This window comes from Fusarium redolens (assembly GCF_020744475.1).
Source record: "Fusarium redolens strain MPI-CAGE-AT-0023 chromosome Unknown BKA55scaffold_13, whole genome shotgun sequence".
NCBI lineage: Eukaryota > Fungi > Ascomycota > Sordariomycetes > Hypocreales > Nectriaceae > Fusarium > Fusarium redolens.
Window position 1 is genome coordinate 1,469,213 of NW_025763676.1, and position 25,544 is coordinate 1,494,756.

At 49.0% G+C, this 25,544-nt stretch overlaps 12 protein-coding genes across 12 annotated transcripts; 8 read left to right on the forward strand and 4 right to left on the reverse strand.

Annotated features, from left to right (window-relative positions):
* Window positions 1-1,794: 1,794 nt before the first annotated feature.
* BKA55DRAFT_114043 (uncharacterized protein) lies at window positions 1,795-3,068 on the forward strand. The gene is made up of 2 exons (XM_046184742.1): window positions 1,795-2,340; window positions 2,390-3,068. Exons 1-2 carry the CDS (start codon window positions 2,009-2,011, stop codon window positions 2,877-2,879), a joined length of 822 nt encoding a protein of 273 aa, XP_046046697.1. The 5' UTR covers window positions 1,795-2,008; the 3' UTR covers window positions 2,880-3,068.
* A 374-nt stretch (window positions 3,069-3,442) lies between these two features.
* Window positions 3,443-4,774, forward strand: BKA55DRAFT_706118 (uncharacterized protein; the record flags this gene model as incomplete). The annotated part of the gene is made up of 4 exons (XM_046200681.1): window positions 3,443-3,448; window positions 3,529-3,862; window positions 3,915-4,280; window positions 4,328-4,774. 4 exons carry the CDS (start codon window positions 3,443-3,445, stop codon window positions 4,585-4,587), a joined length of 966 nt encoding a protein of 321 aa, XP_046046698.1. The 3' UTR covers window positions 4,588-4,774.
* A 207-nt stretch (window positions 4,775-4,981) lies between these two features.
* On the forward strand, window positions 4,982-5,932 carry BKA55DRAFT_542475 (uncharacterized protein; the record flags this gene model as incomplete). Its single annotated transcript, XM_046190486.1, has 1 exon — window positions 4,982-5,932. One exon carries the CDS (start codon window positions 4,982-4,984, stop codon window positions 5,930-5,932), a length of 951 nt encoding a protein of 316 aa, XP_046046699.1.
* A 1,035-nt stretch (window positions 5,933-6,967) lies between these two features.
* On the forward strand, window positions 6,968-9,460 carry BKA55DRAFT_114102 (nucleoside phosphatase family-domain-containing protein). The gene is made up of 2 exons (XM_046184743.1): window positions 6,968-7,153; window positions 7,209-9,460. Exons 1-2 carry the CDS (start codon window positions 7,141-7,143, stop codon window positions 9,215-9,217), a joined length of 2,022 nt encoding a protein of 673 aa, XP_046046700.1. The 5' UTR covers window positions 6,968-7,140; the 3' UTR covers window positions 9,218-9,460.
* Window positions 9,461-9,532: 72 nt separating this feature from the next.
* On the reverse strand, window positions 9,533-10,762 carry BKA55DRAFT_576668 (uncharacterized protein). Its single transcript, XM_046193499.1, has one exon. It carries the CDS (start codon window positions 10,295-10,297, stop codon window positions 9,704-9,706), a length of 594 nt encoding a protein of 197 aa, XP_046046701.1. The 5' UTR covers window positions 10,298-10,762; the 3' UTR covers window positions 9,533-9,703.
* A 1-nt stretch (window position 10,763) lies between these two features.
* On the forward strand, window positions 10,764-12,250 carry BKA55DRAFT_665908 (NUDIX hydrolase domain-like protein; the record flags this gene model as incomplete). Its single annotated transcript, XM_046197759.1, has 3 exons — window positions 10,764-11,130; window positions 11,184-12,121; window positions 12,156-12,250. Exons 1-3 carry the CDS (start codon window positions 11,090-11,092, stop codon window positions 12,248-12,250), a joined length of 1,074 nt encoding a protein of 357 aa, XP_046046702.1. The 5' UTR covers window positions 10,764-11,089.
* A 73-nt stretch (window positions 12,251-12,323) lies between these two features.
* Window positions 12,324-12,843, reverse strand: BKA55DRAFT_596539 (uncharacterized protein; the record flags this gene model as incomplete). The annotated part of the gene is made up of 2 exons (XM_046195961.1): window positions 12,324-12,429; window positions 12,503-12,843. 2 exons carry the CDS (start codon window positions 12,841-12,843, stop codon window positions 12,324-12,326), a joined length of 447 nt encoding a protein of 148 aa, XP_046046703.1.
* Window positions 12,844-13,138: 295 nt separating this feature from the next.
* BKA55DRAFT_693426 (Elongator complex protein 4) lies at window positions 13,139-14,325 on the forward strand (the record flags this gene model as incomplete). Its single annotated transcript, XM_046199916.1, has 2 exons — window positions 13,139-13,577; window positions 13,628-14,325. The coding sequence occupies 2 exons, from the start codon at window positions 13,139-13,141 to the stop codon at window positions 14,323-14,325; spliced, it is 1,137 nt and encodes a 378-aa protein (XP_046046704.1).
* Window positions 14,326-14,527: 202 nt separating this feature from the next.
* BKA55DRAFT_114141 (uncharacterized protein) lies at window positions 14,528-15,685 on the forward strand. The gene has a single exon (XM_046184744.1). It carries the CDS (start codon window positions 14,731-14,733, stop codon window positions 15,583-15,585), a length of 855 nt encoding a protein of 284 aa, XP_046046705.1. The 5' UTR covers window positions 14,528-14,730; the 3' UTR covers window positions 15,586-15,685.
* A 100-nt stretch (window positions 15,686-15,785) lies between these two features.
* Window positions 15,786-18,665, reverse strand: BKA55DRAFT_596541 (uncharacterized protein; the record flags this gene model as incomplete). The annotated part of the gene is made up of 1 exon (XM_046195962.1): window positions 15,786-18,665. One exon carries the CDS (start codon window positions 18,663-18,665, stop codon window positions 15,786-15,788), a length of 2,880 nt encoding a protein of 959 aa, XP_046046706.1.
* A 1,090-nt stretch (window positions 18,666-19,755) lies between these two features.
* BKA55DRAFT_518529 (3' exoribonuclease family, domain 1-domain-containing protein) lies at window positions 19,756-20,679 on the reverse strand (the record flags this gene model as incomplete). The annotated part of the gene is made up of 2 exons (XM_046188277.1): window positions 19,756-20,489; window positions 20,562-20,679. 2 exons carry the CDS (start codon window positions 20,677-20,679, stop codon window positions 19,756-19,758), a joined length of 852 nt encoding a protein of 283 aa, XP_046046707.1.
* A 1,681-nt stretch (window positions 20,680-22,360) lies between these two features.
* BKA55DRAFT_576689 (Anp1-domain-containing protein) lies at window positions 22,361-25,097 on the forward strand. The gene is made up of 6 exons (XM_046193500.1): window positions 22,361-22,973; window positions 23,071-23,750; window positions 23,811-24,130; window positions 24,182-24,277; window positions 24,335-24,947; window positions 25,046-25,097. Exons 1-5 carry the CDS (start codon window positions 22,861-22,863, stop codon window positions 24,749-24,751), a joined length of 1,626 nt encoding a protein of 541 aa, XP_046046708.1. The 5' UTR covers window positions 22,361-22,860; the 3' UTR covers window positions 24,752-24,947; window positions 25,046-25,097.
* The last annotated feature ends 447 nt before the right edge of the window (window positions 25,098-25,544 follow it).

The following is a 25,544-nucleotide window of genomic DNA, read 5'->3' on the forward strand; positions in this document are numbered from 1 at the left end:
ACCCTTGGTAGACTGTGTATTAACCAGAGTTCTGTGAGTGGTATGAAAGAAGTCTCCGATGGGTCGATTAATGATCACACGCGCGACGCGAGGCTCATTTGACAAGAGTGCACTCGGTACCTTGGGGGAGAAGGTGTCCCATCCCTCGGAGGTTGTCCATGTGAACGAATCGCTTGCTTGCTTGTGCCTGTGTGTGAGGTGCGCGCTTTTGTTCTAAAAGCAAGGTGATGTGGTTAATTACTAAGGCAAGACTAAGTCAACGGGGAGGCGAATGGTAACATCGGATGAATACCTGCATGATATAGCGCCTGACGGAAAATTAATCAGGGAGAGCGGAATTACATTTGTGAATTTTTTATTATTTCATTTTGTGTTGTGTTGCGATGTGATGTTAGAGCTCAGAGATGAGACGTGAGGTCTGTCGTTACCAGACCAGGACGATCTGGCAGAGAGATCTCCTACATATACGAGCCAACATGTAATCCACTCCATGTACTACACGATCTCGCTTGTCAAACCAACACGTACGTGCGCCTCAATTGTACAGTCAAAGCAGATCATTCAGTCAATGTTGGTTCATCGATTGATTCTCTTCCCCAGAAATTCCCCGTAACTTGTCAACTTAACCATAAAATTGCTAAGTCCGAAACAGGAAGCTTGAGATGTGGTTCCTGGATAAATGCAAATCGACCAGGGGGTCAGGGCATGGATAAACATGATAGGGCAGCAATCGGCGGCTCGAACTACATGTACATGCATCTGGGCCATGCAACGCGACCCTCTGGCCCCTTCATCTCGTGGCCTTTTAATGTACTGCCCTGTTGCCTGTCGATTTAAGCCACCACAGTCATCCCATCACTTCCCCATCCACCGACTTCGACTTGACTTGGATGTTGAAAAAGAATGACGAGGGAGGGACGTGTGATGGATGCGAGGCGATGCTACTGTACTCTTCGGGAATAAGGGAGCTACCGCAACGCCGAGGCCTCTTGGAGATCTTGCTTCCTTACAAGCTTGGACTCTGCTACTGCTACTGCTGCTGCTGCTGCTCCGTTGCAGCCATCAGTCGACTGCCGTGAATGCTTCGGGCCGCCCAAGCCAATATGCCCGTCATTAAGGGCTGGGTTGGGTTGGATTGGCTTGCAATGGTGAGGGGATAGCGTTGGGCTCGGCTGGGCTGGACTCGACTCTGGAACTGCAGATACTCCTGAATCGTCACCTCACATCACCTTGCCTTGCCTTGCCTTGCCTTGCCTTGCCTTGTCCTGCCTTGTCCTGCCTTGTCCTGCCTCATTGTGATTGTTGGTTTGATGTCTTCAAGTGTTCGTGTATTCGTACGGATACAGATATTCCCGGTGCTCTCTTTCACCGGTTTCGATGCAATGCAGAAGCGTCTAATTAACCTCGGGTACAATACACGAAATGACTCGCAGAAACTGATCTGTCGTGGAGGCGGCCCAGCAGATCACGTCCTGTCTCGTCCAACTCTGAACAAATCTCCTCTGCAGGCATTTCCAAATGGGTCGCCATGCCCGAAGACAATCGTCAACGACAGGACCCTGAGTTTAACCTGCTTTTAATTTCACGTCCCATAACTTGGGCATAGTCAATGTCATAGCCGCCCCCCTCTCATCTGTCCGGGCAAAAGCTGTCTGTTGTGTTGTGTTATGCTACGCTACCCCATACGCTCTGGATCGTCCCTCTTCATGCGTCCATTTCAAGGACTTGCATCATCCCACGAATGAGGACCCTGCTCCCCTGTTCCCCACGATCCATTCCCGTACGTCTTGTAGCGTCCTTCTCCGCATTATCTGCTAGGGGTGGCGCCGGGTCGACCGTAGCATCGTCGCCGCTACTCTAATGTACTTGGCAGACCTGCTTCACTAACAGTACTACTTAATAAGTGTGGTGTCCAGCCTTACACAGATCAGAGTTTGGGGGCCCTTTCTCTTCGTGGCTTGCACAATAGGATTATCTTCCTGACTAGCGCTGTCAACTCCTTGTTAACATGTCTCCTTCAAGTACCAAGGTTGCCGCTGGTGGCTCCTTTCACACCTGTAAGTCAACCTCAACTCAACTCAACATAACATCGTCGTCTCGATGTTCTAACACCACAAAAGTCCAGGGAATCATTCCAAAAAAGCAGCCCGCTGCTTCCAGCAATGCAAGACCCAGGGTTGCCGGCACACGCCGCATAACGACTCCCCATGCCTGTACCGAATGCAAACGACGAAAGATCCGCTGCGATGGCAAGCTGCCATGTGGTCAATGCATCACCAGCCGAGCTCCAAAGAGCTGCTCTTACGATAAACATCGTCAACGAATGATTCCATCCAGAAAGTAGGTGATATGTCAAATCTGAAGATCTCTTCAGCTAACCGTCTCCCAGGGCTCTGGATAGCCTGGCACAATCTCTCGAGGAGTGTCGGTCAGTCCTTCGGCGCCTTTACCCAAACCATGACGTTTCTGCCCTGCGGACCATGGACAAACAGGAACTTATCAACCTCCTGGCTCAATCACAATGTTCACTCGGAGATCCTCTTCCATCACCACCTCTCGAGTCCTCATTTCCCAAGCCAGACACATCTCTAGTACCATCAGACTCCCTCCTGGAGCTTCAGTCTTCTCTCGAAGCTGACCTCGACTCACTCATCGGAGAGCTCGAGTTTGAGATACCTACTGAACAACTCGAAACCAATGACGGTTCCAGCTATCTCACACAACAAACCTGGTGGGACTATAGCTCACGGCAATGGAGCTCAGTGCCCGTGCCATCTATGATGGAGGGCCAGCCATATGGTCATGACTTGGTGACTCCGATGCAGCACTCGATGTATGAGGATGAGCGCGGAATCTACGGCTCACTTGAAATGAGATGACGAAAATGTAACTTTTCTCAATGTATTTTTACATGCGATTCCCGACTCTGAGTGGGTATAGGGACATCATGCACCCCCGGGGACGCAGGTCGTCTCCTTAGCCGGATCACAGCTTACGACAATGAAATGAGGTCACGACCCTTTACTTGCTTCACCTTTTTGCTTTACTTTATCTACAGCACGCCTACCTAGCTAGGTACTTTACTTTACTCTACCTATCTTACTACCTTATGCAAACACATATGTCTTGATGTTTGAGTACCTTATTGCTCTCTGTTTTCAGTTTCTGTCGAGGTGATTTGAAGTGTAAGCCTGAACTTCCATATCTGGAAGGCATCATCAGGGTGTTCTTCCCTCCCACGTCCATTAGTATCAACCATGCAGTGCCTTATCCCCAACGAGACCTGCAAATCATCCCCTTCCATCAAAATCTCCATTCTCGGGCGCGATCCATTCAACATCACACGGGAACGGAATTACAGAAGAGCAGACATGGAGCACGCACTTACCTGTAATAACCTCAAATGCCGAAGAGAGCTGAGTGGACGTGCACTTGTGACGACATGCAGGTAGGCATATCACATTCAGGAGCCAGCAGCCTTCTGACATTAAAATCAATAGCCATATCTTTTGCATGGAATGCGCCCAGCGACTCGGCGTCAACGGACAGGAACCTGATCGCCGCAACACATGCCCTGCCTGCCATTCACAACTAACCAATCCGGACGATGCCGTAGTCACGAACCTGAATCCAAGCGAGGACTACAAGACCAGTGTTTTAAGCGGACTGAGCCCCAACGTTATCATGGAATGCGCCGGTCGGGCTCTTAGCTTCTGGGCTTACCAGACTACGCAAGACATTTATTACCAGCAGTATTTATACAAAACCCTGACCGACAAGTACTCAAATCTCAGTATCCGTCTCGAGAAGACTGTGAGCGACGCTAATTCAGAGATCGAAGGTCTTCACCACAAGTTGACAAGTTAGTGCTCTACTCGTCTCAATTTGGCGTCCATTCACCTGACATAGAGCAGGTCTAGCAGCAGAACAGGATACTCTGCGGCGCAAGAATGACGAAATCTCTCGGGCCTATAAAGACAAAACTCGCAAGGTTCTACAGTTACAAGAACTCTACGACAAAGTCAAGAGAAAGGCTGAGCTTGGTCAGATTCAGAGGGCAGCATCTGATGCTGTTGACTCAACATTACAAACAACCCAGATCGACCCAGGCTATGGTATTGGCTTACCTACACAAAGCCATGCTGATAGTAACCCTCCGCCGGCCTTTAGCCAGAGTCATCGCATTGATATCTCAGGAACGAACACCAGCCTCCCACGAAACTATACAAATATGACAAGAGAAGGAACCCATTGGCCACGACTTGGAGGGTCGTCCCACCGTGAGCATTCATTTCACCTACCGATGGTACTTGCTGACGTATGACAGGCGATACATCAGAAGCCCCTGTTGGTGGCCTCCGTCGATCTGGCATCAACGCAACATCAGTACACCAGGCGACGGCATTGCCAACTCTTGCAGGAACCCCAGTACCAAGTTTTGGTGGTACAAGGCAGTCTGCAAACACGTTTGCTCCAGGCTTCACCCATCATCGGGGTAGTCTGGCAGGTGTTGGACTAACATCCGGTATCAAAGTCAGTCAAGCGAATAACCCACCAGCATTGGATATGCCCTCAAGGCATCTATGAGATGAATAGGACAGTAAAAATGGGGCCTCATTCAGCGCATCAAGTTTCTGGCGCTCTCTTCCGACGCTTTGTTCTAAAGACCTGCATTAGTGGTAGTACCTAATGCCATAGAACAAAGGAGGGGGATTTCAATAGTTATTTTGCCTTTCATGTACTCAACAATGTTCTGGTATGGCGCTTTGTTCACACTGATAGAAAATCCGTTCGATCAATGGCTATGATGAGAACACAGTGACTGTTGGGAAATTGTATATGCATTTTCAGTACGTCATGACTGAATCGTAGACATTAAAAGCAGCAACTTCCACAGCATTCTGGACTCGATCTCCTCGTCTCTTTAGGGAGAACAACACTTGTTTGAAACATCATATACTTTTGCCGGAGCTGATCAAACATGCAAGATAGTTTCATCGCTAGAATCAAATGGCAAACCCAACTGGCACTGGGTTTACCGTCATCTGAGCCCTCACGCTCGAGAGATGGAGGGAAACCTAGGCAAATATTCACGCGCATCAGGGAGAAAACCAGGGAATGGCACAAGCTGAGAAGGGCTAGGGGTAAAGTTGAGAATCTACGAGCACAGTATCTCGCTGAACAAGCCAACAGCCAAGGTCAAGGGTCGCCTACGATCACCATGTCACGTCCCGCCATGGAATTGCAACGGCTTCCATCTGCACGAGCTGAGCTACCAGGTGACGACACATATATACATTCCCGGGAGCCATTTGAGCGAAGTCAGTCAGCGCATCAGCATGAAGCCCTTGGTTCTCATCCAGTTGTCATCCCTGATGACTCTCATCAGGCCGGGCAGAACGGCGATTTCATTATTGTTTCAGACCCTGTGCTCAATAATGAGAAGGGTCCCAATCACCAACACGGAGACACATCGCCTGCACAGAGAGAAGGAGCTGTTGAATATGAGCGGTATCTCAAGATACTGGTGGGTGAACCCTGTGTTTCTCAACCTCAGATATGTCCAAGTCATGTCGCCCACGATGATAATGAAATTCTTCGACTCGAGACACGCATACAGACAATCCGAAGAAACTGCGAACAGCTAACGGAAATCAGAACGGAGCTAGAGCAGCAAATACTCATAGCGAAACAGTTTGCCTCCAAGCTGTACTGCCAAACACATGAATGGGAGTTTTGGAGTCCAGTTCCAGAAGATCCCATTCCCCTGCTGCAGGTCTTAAAAGGACTTCAGACGACCATGCTATGGATGCAAGCCCGCATTCAGTGGTACGAGAGAAAGTACCCTGGACTTCGTGAGCAGTACAACACTCATACGGGGTTGCTGAACAAAGCCTCCAATGTGATGAGGCTGGAGGATGGTGGAGCGTAGCTGGGCTACGCTGGCATAGATCGTTCTTAATATCGAGATAGATTAAGTTGGTTTTTTTTGTTTGGGATATTCCTTGAGGTCTTCTTTCTTTATATATACCTTTCTCTCTTTTCTTTTTGTCTTGGGTTATATCTTGGTTACTATTTCCTTTATTTCATTATATTTTTTCCTCTATATACGAGTGGTTATCGAGGACAGGCAGGAACAGGTTATTTCTATCCATACATAGATGGGTATCCGGGCGTACTTCATGTTTCATGAGTATAGGAGGTTATAGATTGCAATGAGGGAATGTGTATAAAGATGATACGTTTAAGTATAAGTAGATATATATGTAAGGATATATTTCTTCTGAAATAGAGTGTGGCTATGGGATGTCATTCGGTCCATCAAATGAGACTGCAAGTGAGTGTGATCAATTCGCGACAATGTTCGTATCGAACCTCACCTCATGCGGAGTCTATTCTTAGACAGTGGGTCATAACTTTCACGTGATTGAATGCTTAAAGGTGGTATGGCCGCGTATGCACTATTGACGCCATTCCGCATACAAATTCCAGCGAACCAACAGAATCGAAGCAATGCCCCCTGTGTTTTTGTTTTCGTCCCTTTCCCCCTTATCATCTTATCAACGGCCTTATCAAGAATCACCAGCTGTCCTACTGTGCCATGCGCAATAATCCAATCATTTCGACCCCAAATCCACTTGCCGTCTCGTGTCTTCGTCGAATCCTTGTCGGACTGCATCCTCGCTAACCCTCTTTTGGTCTTCTTCACTTCTGCGTCCCTGTCATTGTTGGAATCTTGTTGTACGACTCTTGTTTGCAACTTTATATCTCCAACTTCCACTCGCTTACGCATCCGGATGATGCTCGACACTCGCTTCACCTGCTAGACCTACCTATTCAACGACATCTTTTTGGGGCCGGCCCTTGGTTTAATCTCGATCCATCTACTCGACGCTCTTGCCATCGTCAAAATCGAAACATCATCAACTTCGCTCAATTGGGGATCCGCCCCGTATCGCAACATCACGAAACGTCGCATAACGGTAGAAACAGCTCGTCCAACGCCGATTGCGGTCGTACATCTCGACAAGAACATTCGCGCCGACGAAATAAGTGACGCCAACCCATAATCAATTTGCTCCGCCCTTATCGTCGCCTGTGCAGCTTTTAGAACTGTGCAACCTTTAATCATCTGCCCTAATGGGTAAATCATGTTGGTAATCGCCTTCTTGTTGGCAGACTTTGACTGACAGCTGTGTCCCATACAGCACAATATGGCGTCATTCTTGACGCTGGCTCCTCAGGGACTCGAGTATACATCTACAAGTGGAAGAACCATGCCAAAGCTGCAAAAGATGCGTCTGCTGCCGAGCTCAAGTCTCTCCCCAAGATCAAGCTCAAGGAAAACAAGAAGATCCATCCTGGCGTTTCGAGCTTTGCAGAGAAGCCTGCGCAAATCGGTCCCGATCATTTGCAGCAGTTGATTGATATCGCCCTCGATGAAGTCCCCGATAGCAAGATTTCCGAGACCCCCGTTTACCTCATGGCAACTGCCGGCATGCGATTGCTACCGAAGCCTCAGCAGTCAGCACTTCTCAAATCAATGTGCACGTACCTGCAGTCGGCTACGAAATTCATTCTCCCGGATTGCGATGCCCATATTCAAGTTATCTCTGGCGAAACCGAGGGCCTATATGGCTGGATAGCAGCAAATTATTTGCTGGGCGGCTTCGATCATCCTGAGGAACACGATCATGGCAAGAATCATCACACCTACGGCTTCCTCGATATGGGTGGCGCATCCGCTCAGATTGCCTTTGCTCCAAATGCAACTGAATCCGCAAAGCATGCGGATGATTTGAAAATAGTGCGCATGCGAACACTCGACGGTTCACCATCAGAATACAAAGTCTTCACTGCAACCTGGCTCGGATTTGGTGCTAATCAGGCCCGCAGCCGTTATGTCGAACGTCTGCAAGAACACTACAACACTGACTCCACGCATGAGCTGCCTGACCCCTGTATGCCTAATGGCTTACGAACTACTCTGGACGGTGAACTTGTTGGATCAAAGTCGGATAAGACCGTTTTGGTTGGTACAGGAAAGTTCGACGAATGTTTGAGGGTGACCTATCCTCTACTGGGCAAAGACAAGCCATGCGAAGATCAGCCCTGTCTTGTCAACGGCCAGCATGTACCCGGCATCGACTTCGATATCAATCACTTTGTTGGTGTTTCGGAATACTGGCATACAACTCATGGTGTCTTTGGCGGAAAACACAAGGCTTACGATCTGGCGACATATCAGAACAATGTCATGGAATTCTGCAGTCGCGATTGGTCGGACATTGAGGGTGATCTTGATAAACGCAAGAAATCACCAGAAAAGAAGGCAGCCGAGGCCCGTTTGGCTTGTTTCAAGGCCTCATGGCTGATTAATATGCTCTATGACGGGATTGGCATTCCTCGAGTTGGTCTCGAAGGTGGTGCGGCCAACGACACCATTAAGGACGATGGCGAAAAATCATTCAACGACCCTTTCAAGCCGGTGGACACAATCGATGGTATCGAATTAAGCTGGACTTTGGGCAAAATGGTCCTGTACGCCGCTGGGCAGGTTCCTCCATCGGGCTCCGAGCTGCCTGTCGGCTTTGGAAGCAATGTGGATAAGGGGATAGCGAAGGATTTTGAGCACGCTGGTTCTTCACCTATCGCTCCTCACACTGGGGATGACGATGACGATGATGACCTGGAAGATCTTTTGAAGAAGCCTGGAAAGTCAACCGGTGGACTTGTCGCATTTGTTCTGATTATTCTGCTGGCGGCCTATTTGCTTCGCAAGCCAGAGCGAAGACGAAAGATATTCAGCATGGTTAACCGGCGAAAGCGATCAGGGAAACCAGGCCGCGGTTCCTCTCTTGTCCACAAGCTCTTCGGTCGAAACTCGGGGCCATCTTATGAGAGAGTAATGGAGGAGGGTGACTTCTCTGATTTTGAGTTGGGCGATGTTGATTCGGATGAGCACGACCATTCGGATAGCAGTAGTAATGGTTCGCGAAAGGGACGAACATCGGGTCTAGCAACACCTAGTATCTCTGCAGGCCGCGCGGACGAGCTTACTCGCCCTCCGTCAGCAATGGATCGTGCTGGGCTTGTAGTGCGGACTGAAAGTCGAGAACGCCTATCGCCCTCACTATTGAGTGCTGGCCGAAAGAGCCGCAACGGCAGCCCAACTCGTGCGAAGAGTCCATTCATGTCACCTGTACAGGAAGATTGAGCACTTTACCATGGATAAATGATTCATGGGACGTATTAATGCGAAATTTGTATATATCTGGTTCTTTTTGGGGGGTCAACATCACGGCGTCAGGGAGTCTGTGAGAACGGGAGGAGCATTAAAGACATGGCGTTCAAAAGAACGCATATACCATAAAACAAGGGTCGTGGCAGTCATTGATCTGTTGGTTGAGTTTGGCGACGAAATTGGAGTCTCTCTTGGATATCACACTACGTTATTTGCTTAAAGCTTCTGGGAGTGTTTCACAATGGTGTTTTTCGGTAGGGGCTTACGCTCAGTTGTGCGAATTGGTATTCTATTAATCAATTTTGTCAGTCGCTCAAAGTGCTTTTGTCTTGCCCTTTTGTAACAGTCCCTCCTAAAACCATGCCAAAATCGCCGTTTCGCCGGTGAAGATATTCCCCGCCCGATTCCTATGCACCTTGAAGCTCTGGATATGCATTTCGAGATACCCGTCAGCCAACCCTAATCTGACTGTTTCTCCAGGAAGCTGGGATCTGCCCGGACTCTTGATTCAAACTTGCGCCACCAGTTTTCAAAGGCTTTGAGCGGCACAACCTCAACACCGCCAGGTCCTGCTGTACCGCTAAAGCTTGATAGAAAGTTGAACGCGTTTTGGATGATGCGTTGTGCGAGAATAGCCGTACTGGGCTGGCCGCCTGGTGAGTTGCCAGACTTAGTGGCAGCGAGCTCTTGTAAACGCTGGCCAACAGACTCTTCTGGCTCCACTGACACTCCAATGACTAAATCGCTGGCCTCTCCTCCACCGCTGACCTTGAACATGGCGCTCTCCTTTCCAGGGCCTATACCTCCAAGGAAACGGAAGTTGGGTGTGCCGCCTGACTGAGCTGCTGCTGCGACATCGGCGGCTGTTGCCAGGTAAATTGCTGCGGCAGTGCTCGGTGGAAGAGTTATGCCTGGTAGCATAAAGACAACAATATGTGAGAAGTGTTTTGTGGTGGGGAGAGCGTAGAGTAGTGAGGTTGGCGAGGGGGTTGAAGAAGGTTCTGTGATGAGTGGTTGGCCCGCAGGGACGATGCCAAAGAGTGGGCTTGACATGATGAGACTAATAATATAGAGATGAGTAAGATATAGTTAATCGTGAGATCATATGTTGAAGATTTGTTTGTAACCAGGGACGGGAGCGAAGGCTGTGGTGAGTTCTTTGTATAAGGGTCCAGGCAATTGTTTTGAGTTTGTTCAGCCCTTTGCCGTTGTTTCGCTGGTAGTGTGAAACGATTGGCGGGTGTTTCGAGGGTAACCTAGAAACAAGTGGAATTCTGGTAGCAATCTGATCAGCAGTGACCTCATATAGCCAGTTCCCTTGGATTCTCCACAGGGGTCTTTAGGGTAGGGGACATTGCATGCCAAGTCGACCCTTGATGTTTCGATACGGTGTGACAGAAGTATTAAAGATTCGGACATAATGTATGAGACTAAAGACATAGGAAAGGTTTCCCTTAACCTTCTAAGATACTTGGAAGTGTATCTAGAGCCAATGATTCTGGGGTACAATGGAGGACGTACTTGGTTACCAAACTTGGTCTCACCGAGGACTTACGAGCGTGGGGCTACTAACATGACATAAGTATCTCGTCGCTGATCCGGTGAAAGCAACTTAGGTCCTGAAATAGCTTCACCGAGAAGCCCGGGCAAAATAACAGCCGGAGCTCCATATCATAATCACTCCTGAAGAGCATACATTTCGAGGGTAGGTGCTTGCTCTGCCGATCTCGCATATAAATCAACGTTGGAAAAAGCCCGCAACTTCATCAACTTCCTACTGCAAACACCAGTTCCTCAACATTTACTTTATCATCTCCCTATTTATCTATCTTTTCCTGCATCAAGATGGCCAAAACAAGCATCGATCTCATCGATGAGGTCGATATGTATGATCCCGAAATCACTTCTATTCCAGTGTAAACGTAACTCATCTTTGAAGGTTCCCGTATGCCGAGACTGATCCCGATGCGTTCACCAAGATGAATGCTGGGCTCTATGCTCTGGTATGGAGAGATAGCCAAGGCACATACCCTATTGGGTACATCCTGGACCGTGTGGTCAAAGAGCTTCATCAGGTCCCTGAAGAGGTCGGGGGGAAAATGGAATGCGATGATGAGAAGAAAACTATTGCGCTCTTCCAGGAACCTACAGAGGAACAACGTACTCGTCGCGTGGCGGCCCTGGCCGACTATTGGCGGAAGAATGGGACATTCCCTCTTCTCCGTGGCTGGCGTAACGAACTATGGCCTGTATACGGACGTACTGGCGAGCTATTATTCAGCATGGAACGAGCTGCGATGGGCTTGATTGGTACGATGCGTTACGGCGTTCATATGATTGCGTATGTCAAGGACGAGACTGCACCTCATGGAGTTCGCCTCTGGGTCCCTACGCGTGCTCGGAACAAATCAACATTTCCCAGCATGCTCGACAATACCGTGGCAGGCGGTTTAATGACAGGAGAGGACCCCTTCGAATGCGTCATACGTGAGGCCGATGAGGAAGCCAGTCTTCCTGATGACATTGTTCGCAAGGGTGCCAAGTTCGTCGGCAACGTCACATACATCTACATCACGGACGAGGGACAGGTTGGCGAAGGCGGCTTTATTTATCCTGAGTGCCAATGGGTGTACCATCTCGAGCTTCCCAACGATGTGATCCCTCAACCCAAAGATGGCGAGGCTGAGAAGTTTGACCTCTGCGACGTTGATCAAGTCAAGGCGGATCTTGCCGGGGGTCGATTCAAGCCCAATTGTGCCCTCGTCACCCTCGACTTTTTCATTCGTCATGGAATCCTCACTGACGAAAACGAGCCTGAGATTGAGCAGATCAAACGGAGAGTGCGCCGAGACATCCCTTTCCCAGGTCCGCATCAAAGCAATTGGCGCCCACTGTGATTTCGATATACCAGGCTCGCGGAGACGAGTCATGGTATTTGACTTTGAGACTTATCGGAGGCAACATGGCGGTTTTCGTATGGGTATCATTAATGCGACCGAAAGCTAGTGGTAACGCAAAAGCCCGTATTACTGGCGAGGAGCTATAGTCTAGATAAATAGACAATTTTAGGAACTTCAAATTATTTCTTGACAAGCAGATAGACGTTATCGACACGGAGGGGAGTCAGCTTCTTGATAGGGCCTTGAAGCGACATCAAAAGACCGCCGAAGGAGCAGTAGGCATTGCTGTAGGTCAAATTCAGTTAGCAAACTTGGTTTCCAGACCCAGTGACATGGGGGCTTCATGTAAGAAACGCACATGGTGTTTCCGTCGAATGTCTCTTCGAACTTGTAGATCTTTCCATGACACACGTAGTCGTAAAGGTCGGCAACCGTCGCTGGCGCATCACCACCCTTGCCAACGTCTCGCCAGCCCTTCTCGTCCTCCTTGCTTCCGTCCAGAGAGAGAGTAGTAGACAAAACTACGTGCAGAGTGTCGGAAACAGCACAGGGGAAGAGCTCGATGTTGATATCCAGAGTCATAACAGTCTGAGAGTCGCTTGAAGTGCATGAAATGCGGGCGACACGGTCATACTTGGACTGATCATACTCAGTCACGGTGAATGATTCTTCAAAGAGAGTAGCGTCGCCGCTCGCCATGTTGGGCAGTCGAGAAGAAGACGGAAGAACGGTTAGCTTAGGTTATCTTGCGGGAGGAGGAGGGCGAGTGCTGTGTATCGTTATGGTCTTCGCGCTGTCCTTTGTATCAAAGAAGAGAAAATGTTTGGATGCGGCTCGGAAAAAGTTGGTGGATACTTAGGTACCTCAGACTGCAGGTGGGGCACACACAATACTGATATCACTCGCTATCACGGCCAGCTTTTTCCATATATCGAAAAGAAATATATATATAAATAAAAAACACCCAGCAACTCACACACGAAAGGCAAAGACCATGTCTTTTCGCAAGCGTAATGTCGTCATTGGAGCTGCTGGGTCTTCATCTCCCATCGTTCGACAAGAGAAGTCTCTTGCACCTGGGACAAGACCATCTCCATTAGATGGACGTTTGACAACCTCAACAGGCACACAGTCTTTGGATCAGCTCTTGTCAGGTCATGCTGGAATCCCAATGGGCACTTCCTTGCTCGTTGAAGAGACAGGAACTACGGACTTTGGAGGAGTGCTTTTGCGATACTATGCCGCCGAAGGACTTGTCCAAGGACATCAAGTTCACCTCTTGGGATTTGGCGATGCTTGGAGAAGAGAGCTTCCTGGTCTTGGAAGTCCTGATGGCTCTAAGAAGAGCAGCAAGCCAACCTCATCATCGGACGAAAAGATGAAGATTGCTTGGCGTTACGAGACACTCGGACAGCGCAATGTTCCAGTCAGAGGTATGCTCTGTCCGCTCCCTTCAAGGACAGAATGTTGACCTGCGAGTTAGATTCCCAAGCACCGACGACTCCCGGACAGACACCGAGTACGTTTTGCCATGGTTTCGACCTGACCAAGCGTCTTGAGAACAGTGTCATCAAGGGCCAGCTTCACACGACCCCAGTGGAAGGTCCCTTGACATCTCCAACAAACACGCCTTTCCACAAGTTCATTACCGATTTGTCCTCCAAAATCAAGAACTCGCCACCTTCTACCGTTCATCGGATCGTGGTACCCAGCCTCCTCTCGCCTACACTGTACAATTCTGCTGCCAGTCAACCCAAGGAGGTCCTCGAGTTCCTCCATGCTTTGAGAGCACTTCTTCGACAGTACTCAACCCAGGTCACGGCATTTGTGACTATTCCAGTTACTTTGTTCCCTCGTTCTACAGGACTAACACGGTGGATGGAGTTACTATCTGATGGAGTTCTCGAGTTGATTCCTCTACAACACCAAGCTCCAGTTGTTCGGGAGCCCGGCAATGAAGACAAGGGCCAAGGACTACTGCGTGCCCATAGCTTACCCGTGTTCCATGAAAAGGGCGGTGGCCTGGAAGGTACCTGGAACAGGGAAAACCTGTCTTTCAAGCTGAGCAGTTCCAGTGGGCTGGTAATCACACCCTTTAGTCTACCACCGATTGGAGACGAGGAAGAGCCAAGCAAAGGAACCAAGCCCAACGATCACAAGAAGGAGACATTGGATTTTTGAAGAGGGGCCATTTCAAGGATTGAAGTGATTGACTGACCCGGTCTCGTGAGGCTGGCCTTCACTCTCAAAGTTCAGGACTCTTATCTTATCTTTCACCCTGACCCCACTCGCCTAAAAATTTTATCACCTAAAAGCAGCTCCAAGCTCTCAACCTTCCTTCCCTTCTTTCTTCTGATCAACATCAACAATCTCAAAGGTATGTCAGAACCATTTCTTTCTCGCCATTTCTTCACGCGACTCGGACACAATGATTATACACTTATTAATCTGTCAATCCCCTGATTTTCTGTGACGACACACAATAAAATTACGAAGACGACTTATGATGTTGTCCTTTTCACACTTGTTTTTGCTCGCTATACTCAGACGAAGCATCCGCTAACTCGCAATGCTTCGATAGATACCATGGCTTCTTTAGATCCAGCCCCTGTTCGGATATCCAAGATCGCTGGGCGATATCTCATCTTCGATTCTGAAGCAGCTGCCTTCTTGCGTCGGAGTGAGAATATCAACGGTACTCTTGCCGGAACGGCGCCTCAGCAACCGACTCAGAATATCTTTCTCGGTCTTCCAATTGAACTTCGACCGGAGGAGGCTGAATCGCTATTGCATAAGAATGTGGCTTATCTTGTAGACGACGTAGCTGTTCACCAGGCTGTTCTCCACAATCCCAACACAGAGGCGAGGAGGCTATACCTCGACTCGCTTAGGACAAGAAAGCAGACAGCACAACAAGTTATTGCTGAAAAGAATGCCAAGAGGGTTGCAGAAGGGGCAGTGAAGCGTGGGAAATCCCGTCTTGTGCCCCCTAGCAATACAGACGACGACATCATCACCACTAGTGAAACTAAACCCGCCGTACATCAGCAGCAATCTGCTATCAAATCTCTGGGCGTCACCCCGACATCCAGTGGGTTGCTGATTTCTCCAGAAGCTGACCGGATATACCAGGCCACTAACCCTTTACAAGGCCCTTTGTGTGGCTTTCTGCTTACTTCTGGTTACTATACGACTCCTGGTCTTCGCTTTGGTGCCAAGTATAGTGTTTATCCAGGCGATCCCTTGAGGTTTCATGCCCATTTCATGGCAAACCAGTATGAATGGGAAGAAGAGATTCCCGTGTTGGATATCGTAGCAGGAGGCCGCCTCGCCACAGCTGTGAAGAAGGCGTATTTGATAGGGGCACAACAGCCACTAGCGAACGGATCACGGGATGACCAAGAGATGAGAACCTTTAGTATCGAATGGGCTGCGATGTAAAAGCTCAATATAATAGATGCTGTGCCGAACATATCCTGACAAGATGATTTGAGTCAAACGTGAAAGTCCTTGACCATTGTGAATTCATGCCACCAACTCCCGAAAATGAAACAACGCAAATGAGTGGAACAAAGGCTAGAAGTACTTAATTACAGAAAACAAACCATTGTCGATTCCCTTAATCGTGTGTTTGCAGGAGCTCAGGGGACGAAAACGCGGCTGAAGCTGATAACCTCCCGGCGGCAACAGACGCATTTGTCAAAGTTGTTCATAGCAAGAGAGACACGGCAATCGTCACATAGACTCAGGCAACGACAAGGCCAGACAATAATGGTCCTAGGTGAGCTTTGACACACCACGCATTGCGGACCATCGCTTCCAAAACCCGATCCGCCATTTTCCCATGATGTCTCGGAACATGCGGCAGATGCAAAGGCTTGCCGCCGTGATAACAAAAGTTGTTCCAGAAGACGCTCCTCTTCGTCAGGGTCTAACTTGGTGCTACGACCCGGTTGCATGATGTCGGCTTTTGGCTGTAGCAGGCCAGATCCCGGGGAGGCCAACACTCGGGTGCGTTGCAATTGCTCCATTCGCCGGTATTTGGCGCGTGTCATGATACCATCGCTCTGGAGGTGGGCAGACAAGGTCATGGCCTCCTCACGCTCTTCAGGGCTTGTGGGATGCAGAAGGCGTGCTAGATCGGATATTTGCATAGGAGTGTCATGGAAAGGCGTACTCTCGCGACTGATTTGAGGGGATCGTTGGGTAGGTGTTCGTTGGCCGTCGTCATTCCCATCTTCTGACTCCCATGCTTGATAATCATCCACTCCATCACCGGTAGTCGACATAGAGACGACGCTTGTAGTGTCAAAGTCATCATCTGAATGAGGTTCAAAGTCACCGCTGGAATCGGCAGATCCCCACCAGCCGTTTTTCACCCAATATTTATATAGGTCCCTGTCTAGGCTCTCCTCGTCTTGGTCGTTGCCCACACGCCTAAACTCGGCTTCTATGTCTGCCGTCTCCTCTTTCGGTATGCGTCCATCATTATATGAAGCTGGTCCTCTTGGTCGTGGCTGATTGCGACTCGAGCTTTTGCTCTGGCTGTCCATGCTTTTTGGGTGCTGGGCAAGCCAAAGGAGCCACGCCGGCTGATATCGGATCCGGAGAGTCGCAAGACACCATAACAAAGACTTGGCGCTAATTCTTGCAATAAGTTTGTTAATACTGAGTAGAAACTCCAGTGCCATAAGCCAACGAGAACTCCTTTCAGACGCGCCAATGCCCGCACGAAGGTTGCGCTCGCTGCGTCCTTTTGGGATCTTCTGAGCAGCACGTTCGCGGGCGTACCCATTGGATGCAATTGCTGGCCCCCCTTTCACCGGAATCAAACCGATTGCACCGATCTGATCATATCGCGAGTCGGGCAAGCCCCCGCCACCACCGATTAGTTTTCTTTGCAATTCCTCGGCCTCCTTAAACCGTTGCTCTTCCAGCCAGGTGCGTCGTTTTAGACTGATCCCTTTGTCCTCATTCAAGTAGACAGCTTCACTAGCCATAGTGATAGCGCCAAACCCAGTTCGTAGTAGAGCCGTGTAGAAGTCCATTTCTCGAGTGATGCGAATGGAAGAGAGCGATACGTTCGCCTGCATGTTTTCGTGGGCATGAATGAGACGCTGACGAATGGTCATCGAAGCTATGTCTGATGTCGAAGGGGGGGAGAAAGCTGAGAGGAGCAGAGCCAGCCCGTATATGAACAGGCATATAGCGATACCTAGTAGAACAAGGACATGTGGCACAAACCCTATGATGCAAACAGTTGGAAATCTCAGTAGACTCTGAGAGGATGGATTGTCGAGGTCAAAGGAGATGGCTGCCCATACAATGCTAGCCATAAAGCAGAGGCCCCAGAATCCCGTGCTGATTAGTCGGTACTTGGCTTGCAGGTTGAAGATGCCCAGAACATGGCTCGTAATATGTGTCATCGAAGATAGCAAGGCAACGAGGAGAACTTCTGGTGACGTGTTGACCCTTCTCATAACCATTGATCGAGTCAGAGCTATAGCATTTCCAAGCCCTGAGGCTGGGGCATCAGCAGAGCTTGTTTTAGTGAAGAGGTTCCAACCAAGCTGGTTACTGATGGCAGCATCGGCCTCTGCAAACGCGAGAGACTGTTCAAAAAGTGTCATACCTGTCTCCGGGGCAACGGGACGGCCCTGGACGGCACAGGAAACGGTCTCAAGGAACTGGCTCAGACAGAATGTTCCGAACAAAGGCCACAGCAGGGACAAAGATCCGGTCAGATTACGAGCAGAGCCAGATTCATCCGACGGTATCATGCGAACGGCAATACAAGATTGTTCATCGGAGGCTGAGAAGAGTAAAATTGAACTCAGAGAGTTGAGAAAAGCGTTCCGGTGTGAGAACATCAAGTCTGAGCTTTTGCTTGCGTTGCCCCATCGTAGTTCGGAAAAGTCGGGTGAGGTCTGACACTGAATAGATTGAAGTAACTGGCGCGCTTGTATTACCAACAAGACGATGGGAACGAACCGTAATAAGAGTCTTGTGGGCCATCGCAAGCGTAGTCGTCGTCGAGTGGCAGCAAATATGTGTGTTCGGTTCAGTATGACTGCCATAGCTATACAACACAAAGCCCACTTGCTGGTGGCATATCCAAAGACACTGCCCAAGCTACGGACACTGTCGACGGGCACCCGTCCTATGGAAGCAGTGGCCGCTGTCTCAGGACCCCCTGCACCTAACAAAGGCTCCATTATGTTCTGAATAGTTGGATCGGCCTCAGCAAGTATGGTATTCGCGCCGACTACTGCTGGTATGTAATTCGAATTGTCGGTCGTCGTCTCGAGATGTTCGGGCACAGAAATGTAAGATCCGAGTTTCTTAACGAATCGCGGACCAGCCCAGACAAGGTCCTCTAGTATAGGCGCATAGCGTGTCACATTGACAGTCCAGACAGCAGGATTGTACCACGGACCAGATGCATTGGCAGCACCGAACCCTGTGTTGGTTGTGAAGCTGGTGAGGGGTGATGGCGCGGAGGGTACGAACTCATCGGCCATGGCCTAAGGAGAACTATCGGGCACGAAGTTGTCGGAAGAGAAGGCAAGTTAGGAAAATGAAGGCTGCAGAATAAACGTATCGGTCGTAGGAGCGTTATTTTGATAACGAGTCACTGGGTTTCGCCGAGGACATTGTGAAGTGTCCTTGTTTGAAGCGTGGGTTGTTGGTCTGGGGAAGCGATAATGAGGCAAGGCACTGAGCGACCTCAATGTTGACATCGAGGTGGAGGTGGTAACATGCGGAAACTATGGGCTATCGATGTACCTGCCAGGTCGATACAAAGCCCAGACTGAGTTGGATTCAAGGACACTAGCGCGTCCTTTGGGGCCCACTGTAGCGACCAAACAGCTGTAGGGGTGCATGCACAGTCATGCACAGTGCCATTAGAAGGACGAGATGTACCTACCTCAGGTACCCTGCAATCACTCACAAGAAGTGGTCCCGATTTCGGCGCCAGGCCAGGGGTAGTAACTCTTGTTGGTAGCTTCAAGCAATGGCGTAGGGTAACTACGCTCAATTCTGGCAAATATGATATTGAAACTTGCTCACAGTGATCCGGGAACTCTCATCATCTCATCCTTTCACGCCCGCTGGATTAGTTTTTTGAACAGCGTATGACACTACATCAAACGAGCCGAAGTCCTGTTGGGTCCAGGATTTTCTATCAGGCACTGCAGGGAAAGGTCCAAAGGTTGGTAATCTGGATAGGAGGCTCAGGGGTATCTTTTTATTTAGATAATTCTGCTTGGCTCTTGATGTCTGAACTTTCCCGACAGATTGTCTATCTCCTTTCCCTTGCCTTTATTCTTAACGATGTTTTATGATATATCTAAAAGAAGATCAATTGTCCTGTTCATCTGAAAGTTGTGTCACACGGACCCATTTTGAGTCAGGACTATCCAGAGAGTGGCCAAAGAAAGCCCATGGCATGCGTGTATAAGGCGAAGGAATTCAGTAGTACTGTCTTCATCAAGTACAGCGGAATCAAGAAGCTGGCGCTTTTTAGTCGACATAGCCCATGATGGTATCGTTCGATGGAACGCCAGGAAACACCCACGAAGTTGTGTAATATGTTGACCCACTATCCAATCAACCCGTGATGACCGATTCCTTGAGGGATGTAGCTACTGCAAGGTTGGCTCCCTTGCTTGCATGTACAGCACGGGCGACGAGGTCTCGATGCAGATTCGCGTCTGATGAGGGCAAACTTCCTTTCAGCCAGAGATTTGTGATTTCGTCCCGGGAGGGGAGATAGGCTACACAGCAAGCTGCGAGGATATGTGAGTGTTCAGAAGGAACTGGATCGAGCACCATGATGGGTTCATCATTGTCCGGTCCAGGCACCAAAGCCGCAACACCTCCAGAGACAGTATCGACACTGTCAATACCAGCATCCGCGAGCGCGGCTGCGGCAACAGTGATACAGCCGCTAAGCACGTTCATCATGTCCCATTCCTCGCTTCCCTGTTCCACAGCTACCTGACGGGCTTGATCTCCTTCGATAATGGTGACGACTACATCCACTCCACTCTTGGGCCAACGGTCTGCAATGAGGGCGCCCCTTAGAGCTGCTTCGAGATGTGTGCTCAAGTCACGCTCAGTGGAATCGCGTAAATAACCCCTTCTTTGACGTGTTGCAAAAGGTGCGTATTTGACATGTGTGGAAAGGACCATGTGAGGGGAGAAGGGCGCTGATCGAGGTAGAGATCTAGGCCCATGGACAGTGCATGAAAGTTTCATGCCCCTACTACTAGAATCTTGCTGTGATTCAATTTCTAGGTACGCCGAGCCAGAAGCGGATGGGGTTACCCCAGTTTGCAAATCTAGTCAAATGATATCAGTCCACACTTCACAATAGACGACTTCAAGTTGCTTTGAGATGGGCTAGAACTCACATTGTGACCTAATACCATTTGGAGCGCGAGTCCGAGTGGAAACAGCAAACTCATCGGCTTCAAAAACAGGTGCCACTGTGACACTCCCAGGGCCATTAATGCGTCGTCGGTCCGCCATTTCGATAAGTATTCTTTGTCTCCAAGATCTCTCAACTTGAGGTATGGATTTTACCTGGAGTGGATTGAAATTCATCGATGCATCAAACGGGGCGCTACGCCGCTTAGTCATCAATGGCTCCATCTTCTCACCCTTCAAATTTTCTCGTGGGCCTGCTTCGAGAGCTCTAAACTTTCTCTTCTTCATACATCGAGAGCCGGCTTTTCGTCAACAAGTGCCTTCGACAGCCAAAACAGACATGATTTTGGTTGTTTTGTTCAAACATGTCGTGGCGTAACTTGAATCGTCAGCCAGGCTCCTCGACGATGCTGATTTTACGAGGTACGTGATGCGCCGCCGCGTTTTTACACACGCGCAACGATGATCCTTCACACCACTGTTCCCGCGAAACCTGAGCGATTGAACAACATGCACTACCATCTGAGCACCATTCGTTACTTCTTCTTTCATATGATACCGGTGATGGTATAATGCTAACATCACAAAAGACTTCAGTTCTCTTGCTACCACCTTCAATAACCAGGTGTGAAAACCACACACAAGGTCAGTCGAATTTTTCCTTTTCACTCCTCAAGCACAAGCCCTTTCCGATGTCGATGATGAGAAAACCTTTCATTCAGTTCTGCTACTGAACCACTGTGATGACTCCCAATTACCAAACCAAGATCTCTGATACACATCTTACTCTTCTCTTTCAATATTACCGCCGCTCGTTTCGATCCCAAGCTAACTATCAAATAAGTACTAAGTTATCTAGTTTCTTCCCTTTGGAGTCTTGCCCAACTTTGTTTGGCTTGAGCTCGGTGCTTTTCGAACTATTGGTAAGTACATTACGAAGCTTCAAGCGCAAAGGAGCTGTGTTGCATGATGACACAAGTTCTATCCATTCAACGACTTCTTCTTGACCAAGTCACCCTCCCGCACCGTAGGCTTTCTAAGAGAGTCGATGACTGGTTGTGGAGTTGCTCTCTCGAGTGTTGTGAAGACTCCAGTGTTCGGGCTGCTGGTAGCTCGTTTTGGGTTAACAGTATCCTGGGCCGGTCGAGATGACTGAGTAAACCGGCTTGTCTGACTATCACATGCTCCTTTGCTTTTCTACCATCTTCGTCCGATTCTAGCCATGGCTTTGAACAATAGCTAACGGGTGTAGATTCCTTGTACTGATCAGTGCCCTCAGCATTTTGCACAGGCTTATGCTAAATCGACAGTGCGGTAAGTTTTGGTATATGAATGTAATGGTTCTCTTCATAGTGATAAATAAATATTCCGTTTCAACTGCAACTTTTTTCCTCGTGCATGTTGCTCGAATTTTCAGGTGCTTCAAAATTCGAGTTGGCTTGCCAGTTGTGATATCAGTAAAGTCTGTGGAAGATGTCTGAACGAATGGGACTGATGTTGATGAGAACCAAGAAATTGTCATGCCTCACTTCTTGAATACTTCTCATTGACTGCTTCATGCAACTATTTCTGCCTATGGGTAGTCTTTCATGATAACTTGTACTTGGGCGCTTGAATCAGTTGAAGATGGCTCTCCATAAATACATACCTCTGATGATGTGTGGTTAATCTGTAGCTATTCAGGTTCGTATTGTAATCTGACAAGATCTCATTTTTAGAAACAGGCTGTGTGGATCGTATTGGCGTTCAGAATGGCCAACTCAATCTAGCCTCCACTGTCTCAAACGAGTTAATGTTAAGTGGTCCAATCAAAAGAAGCCCTCAACCCCATCCCTTGACTAAGAGCAACTGAACACATGCATTTCACAGCACTCGTTTCGCCCTGGCACGCAAGACTTCGTATCCCATTCCCCAAGCTATCTTGATCGGCATTGGAGCCAGCTTGCCCTTGCACGACGCATCACAACACATATCTAGTTATTGCGACGACGCCTACGAGAAACGATACGATACAATTGAAAGCGACCAAGACCGTCACCAAACCATACTGGGGACGACAGGGATCGGGCGCTTGATGCAGACGTTAAAGCCAGCATCACTATTTGGACCCTGAACGTAGCCTCATATCCCCTATCAACCTTCGAAGCGCAATCTATTCGATCGCTTTCGAGACCATCCGTCCCTTTCGACCAGCCATTTTCTCACCAGTTTCTTCGAAGCCGTTTTTGCTGTCCATCACTCTCGATCGACGCGCCGCAGAGCGTCTCTGCGCAAAAGCTGTCAATGCCATCCTATGACTTGCCAGGCTCCAATTCAAAGATGATGCCCCGGCACCATGCCGCCGCCTTTTCGAATGGCTATCCTCGTGGCAATACCTTTGACATATCCCCTCACAAGTACGATCGCCTCTCCTGAAACCATCGGCTCACGACTCGTACACTACTGGCGTCGCAAAGATTCATGGCAATTATGCTGACAAGGAGTCTCAACTAGGTTCCAACCGCGCACTTTGACGCCCGCCCAACGACGTCGCAATAAGCTCCTCGTCCGCCTATGTATCTTAGCGGCAATACTGTTTATTTTTAGTCTCTGGCTCTGGCCCTCCAGCCCCGTGGCTTCGCTGGTGTCTTTCGGGCTTCTTTCTGCTGGTGGTGCACCAGAGCTTGAGACAGTTCGATACTACGACTTGACCACCGTCCAGGGCACTGCTCGTGGCTGGGAACGCGAAGAGCGTATTCTATTATGCGTGCCACTTCGTGATGCCGAAGCGCACTTAGGAATGTTCTTTTCTCATATGCGCAATCTCACATATCCGCACCACTTGATCGATCTCGCTTTTCTCGTCTCCGATTCCAAAGACAATACTCTAAAGGTTCTCTCTGAGAGTTTGGAGGCCATTCAAGCCGACCAGGATCCTAAACAACCATACGGGGAGATCTCAATCATTGAGAAAGACTTCGGGCAGAAGGTCAACCAGGATGTCGAAAGTCGTCATGGATTCGCTGCTCAGGCCAGCCGACGAAAGCTGATGGCGCAGGCACGAAATTGGCTTTTGAGCGCAGCTCTGCGGCCGTACCACTCCTGGGTTTATTGGCGCGACGTAGATGTTGAAACGGCACCTTTCACCATTTTGGAGGATCTCATGCGCCATAACAAGGACGTCATTGTTCCCAGTAGGTTTGCCCAAAGTAACAACGTCTGGAATTGAACCCCAGTTTCTAACTTCTGTCTAGATGTTTGGCGACCGTTGCCCGACTGGCTTGGCGGTGAACAACCCTACGATTTGAACTCATGGCAGGAATCTGAGACAGCTTTGGCCCTCGCTGACACACTTGATGAGGACGCTGTCATTGTTGAAGGTTATGCCGAATATGCCACATGGCGCCCTCATTTAGCGTACCTCCGTGATCCTTTTGGCGATCCCGACATGGAAATGGAGATTGATGGTGTTGGGGGTGTTAGTATTTTAGCAAAAGCAAAAGTTTTCCGATCCGGTGTTCACTTTCCAGCCTTCAGTTTCGAGAAGCACGCCGAGACAGAGGGTTTCGGCAAGGTAAGAAATCCAACACTGCCGAAACGGTCATCATTAACATGTATAATACAGATGTCCAAGAGAATGGGGTACTCGGTCATTGGTCTACCTCATTATACCATCTGGCATTTGTATGAGCCTAGTGTGGATGATATCCGCCATATGGAGGTGAGCGTCCCTCTACCATGGGACTAACAAATTCTCGTATACTGACATCGAGTGCAGGAGATGGAGCGGGAACGACTTGCCCGAGAAAAGCAAGAGGAAGAGAAGAAAAAGAACCAACAAAAGATTAAAGAAGAGTATAGTGACACCCGGAACGAGTGGGAGAAGGACAAGCAAGAGATGCAGAATCTGGCAGCTCAGCCAAAGCCCGTCAAAGACACACAGAAAGCTCCCAGCCGAGATGGGTTGGCTCAACCCCATAACCAACAACCTGGCTCTGGCAACCAAGCCAAGGCGGGCTCAGGTAATGCTGCTCAAGGCGACATCAAACCGCAAGTGGTCAAGCAGGAGGGCAACGCAGCAAGACAAGAAGGCAAAGCTGCTCAAGAGGGAGACAAACGACCTGCTGTCCGTGCACAAGATGCGCCCAAGGCCAATCCAGGGGCCGCTCAGCAAGTCGGCAATGCGGCTGCTTAAAGATTTTCCATTTAAGATCTTTTCTGGTCTTGTTTCCTTGATCGCATCCGATATCTACTTGCTGTATAATAGAATGGATGTCATTGGAGTCGTTGGTTGTGAGTTTGTACACTTGGGCGGACAGCGGCCGAGAGTTAAAAGGTGTGGCCATCGGTAGATTCCCTTTGGCATGTAATTGGCGTTTGGTTGGGAAGGGCTACTTGTTATCAATATCAAAGAAGACAAAAAATCATACGCTTTAATGATTGCTATACTGTTGTGGGCAAAGATGAAGAAAGAATATAGTATACTGACTTTAGTTCTTTTTGCAGGATAGGGTATTATATGAATGGAGCTTCCTGGAAGGTTTATCCATAAGGACTGTATTGGTATTTCTGTGTAAATTCTTGATGCATTCATGCAATCCTCCGATTGTCGTATCCTTAAAGACAAGTTTGCTAATAAGCCCCTTTTCTCATACTGGGCGAGGTGGAAGTGTACCTAGGTATACAGATTACCTAGTAGGTAGGCAGGGAGAGAGTCAGTGGGAGTTTGAGTTTAAGCTCAAGCTTAAAAGCAAGGCCGGTCTTGCTGCCATTTTTGCTGCGATTTGAATTGAGAATGGGATGAACGAAATTGAGTTGATCATTTATTATGTCAATATTGATTCAAAAATTCCCATTCAACCTGCAGCCATGTATGTCTTTCAAGGGGCCATGACAGATGGTGGCAGCTGGCCAATCAACGTGGGCATTGGACGACACCTGGAGAAGGACAGCGCGCAGCTTCTAAGATCTTGGCATGGTTAAGTGGT